The sequence below is a fragment of the Myotis lucifugus genome, unplaced genomic scaffold (assembly GCF_000147115.1).
Source record: "Myotis lucifugus unplaced genomic scaffold, Myoluc2.0 scaffold_724, whole genome shotgun sequence".
Classification (NCBI taxonomy): domain Eukaryota; kingdom Metazoa; phylum Chordata; class Mammalia; order Chiroptera; family Vespertilionidae; genus Myotis; species Myotis lucifugus.
Genome location: NW_005871772.1, coordinates 132,722 through 134,668, shown reverse-complemented (window position 1 = coordinate 134,668; position 1,947 = coordinate 132,722). Strand labels below are relative to the sequence as shown.

Here is a 1,947-nt window from a genome sequence, read left to right as displayed (position 1 = left end):
GGAAGCCTGCCGGCCAACTGCTGGGAGCCGCCCGTCCAATTACTTGGGTGTACAACGGCTGACCTGGTGGGATTACGAGGCCGGACCCCATGGGCCCAAGCTGCCAGCGGGGTGCAACGGCTTCCTGATGAAACGACTGCCTGCTGGTGGACCACCTGGCTGCCCCAGCGGCGGGGCATGTACCGCTACAACGCCCTCTTACCCCCTGGACGGACCTGGCCGTGGTCAACGTCAAGGACAACCCGCCCATGAAGGACATGTTCAAGCTGCTCATGTTCCCCGAGAGCCGCATCTTCCAGGCGGAAAACGCCAAAATCAAACGCGAGTGGCTGGAGGTGCTGGAGGCCACCAAGAGGGCCCTGGGCGAGAAGCGGCGGCGCGAGCAGGAGGAGGCCGCCGCCCCGCGCGGGCTGCCCCCAGCGGCCGCCAAGGCCGCCAACCCGTTCGAAGAGGAGGAGGAGGAGGAGGACGACGAGCCGGCCGCCCCCGAGGTGGAGGAAGAGCGGGTGGACCTCTCCATGGAGTGGATCCAGGAGCTGCCCGAGGACCTGGACGTCTGCATCGCCCAGAGGGACTTCGAAGGGGCCGTGGACCTGCTGGATAAGTTGAACCGTTACCTGGAGGGTAAGCCCAGCCCACCCCCCGTGAAGGAGCTCAGGGCCAAGGTGGAGGAGCGCGTCCGCCAGCTGACCGAGGTGCTGGTCTTCGAACTGTCCCCGGGCCGGTCCCTGCGCGGCGGCCCCAAGGCCACTCGCCGGGCGGTGTCCCAGCTCATCCGGCTGGGCCAGGGCACCAAGGCCTGCGAGCTGTTCCTGCGGAACCGGGCGGCCGCGGTGCACACGGCCATCCGCCAGCTGCGCATCGAAGGGGCCACGCTGCTCTACATCCACAAGCTGTGCCACGTCTTCTTCACCAGCCTGCTGGAGACGGCGCGCGAGTTCGAGACGGACTTCGCCGGCACGGACAGCGGCTGCTACTCGGCCTTCGTGGTCTGGGCGCGGTCGGCCATGGGCATGTTCGTGGACGCCTTCAGCAAGCAGGTGTTCGACAGCAAGGAGAGCCTGTCGACGGCCGCCGAGTGCGTGCAGGTGGCCAAGGAGCACTGCCGGCAGCTGGGGGACATCGGGCTGGACCTCACCTTCGTGGTCCACGCCCTGCTGGTGAAAGACATCCAGGGCGCCTTGCACAGCTACAAGGACATCATCATCGAGGCCACCAAGCACCGCAACTCGGAGGAGATGTGGAGGAGGATGAACCTGATGACGCCGGAGGCCCTGGGCAAGCTCAAGGAGGAGATGAAGGGCTGCGGGGTGAGTGACTTCGAGCAGTACACGGGCGACGACTGCTGGGTGAACCTGAGCTACACGGTGGTCGCCTTCACCAAGCAGACCATGGGCTTCCTGGAGGAGGCCCTGAAGCTGTATTTCCCCGAGCTGCACATGGTGCTTCTGGAGAGCCTGGTGGAAATCATCCTGGTGGCTGTCCAGCACGTGGACTACAGTCTTCGCTGTGAGCAGGACCCGGAGAAGAAGGCCTTTATCCGGCAGAATGCGTCCTTCCTCTACGAAACCGTCCTCCCCGTGGTGGAGAAAAGGTTCGAGGAGGGTGTGGGGAAGCCCGCCAAGCAGCTCCAGGACCTGAGGAACGCGTCCAGGCTGATCCGCGTGAACCCCGAGAGCACGACCTCCGTGGTCTGATGCTGGGGTCTGTTTCTGTGAATACGTATATATTGCTTCTATATTATTTATATTTATGTTAAACGGCATTAGCATTTTCCCTGTCGTCTCAAACACCGCTGAACCATAAAAGACGCCCTCTCAGATAGAAACCCAAAAGGAGAAAGAGAAATGTCCAATTAAGCCCACTTAACAAAAACATTGCAATTAATAAAATATATAACATGCTTTTCCTTTTAAATTATGCTAACTCTCTAATGAATATATTGTC

The 1,947-nt window shown here is 61.3% G+C and overlaps 1 protein-coding gene across 1 annotated transcript in view; it reads left to right on the top strand.

The window, feature by feature from the left end:
- EXOC8 (exocyst complex component 8) overlaps nucleotides 1–1,920 on the top strand; it is a 4,036-nt gene extending 2,116 nt beyond the window's left edge. The window contains 4 exon segments of the mRNA XM_006109746.3: nucleotides 6–130; nucleotides 132–149; nucleotides 151–213; nucleotides 216–1,920. Coding sequence (XP_006109808.2) covers nucleotides 6–130; nucleotides 132–149; nucleotides 151–213; nucleotides 216–1,697 — 1,688 coding nt within the window. The 3' untranslated portion in view covers nucleotides 1,698–1,920.
- The last annotated feature ends 27 nt before the right edge of the window (nucleotides 1,921–1,947 follow it).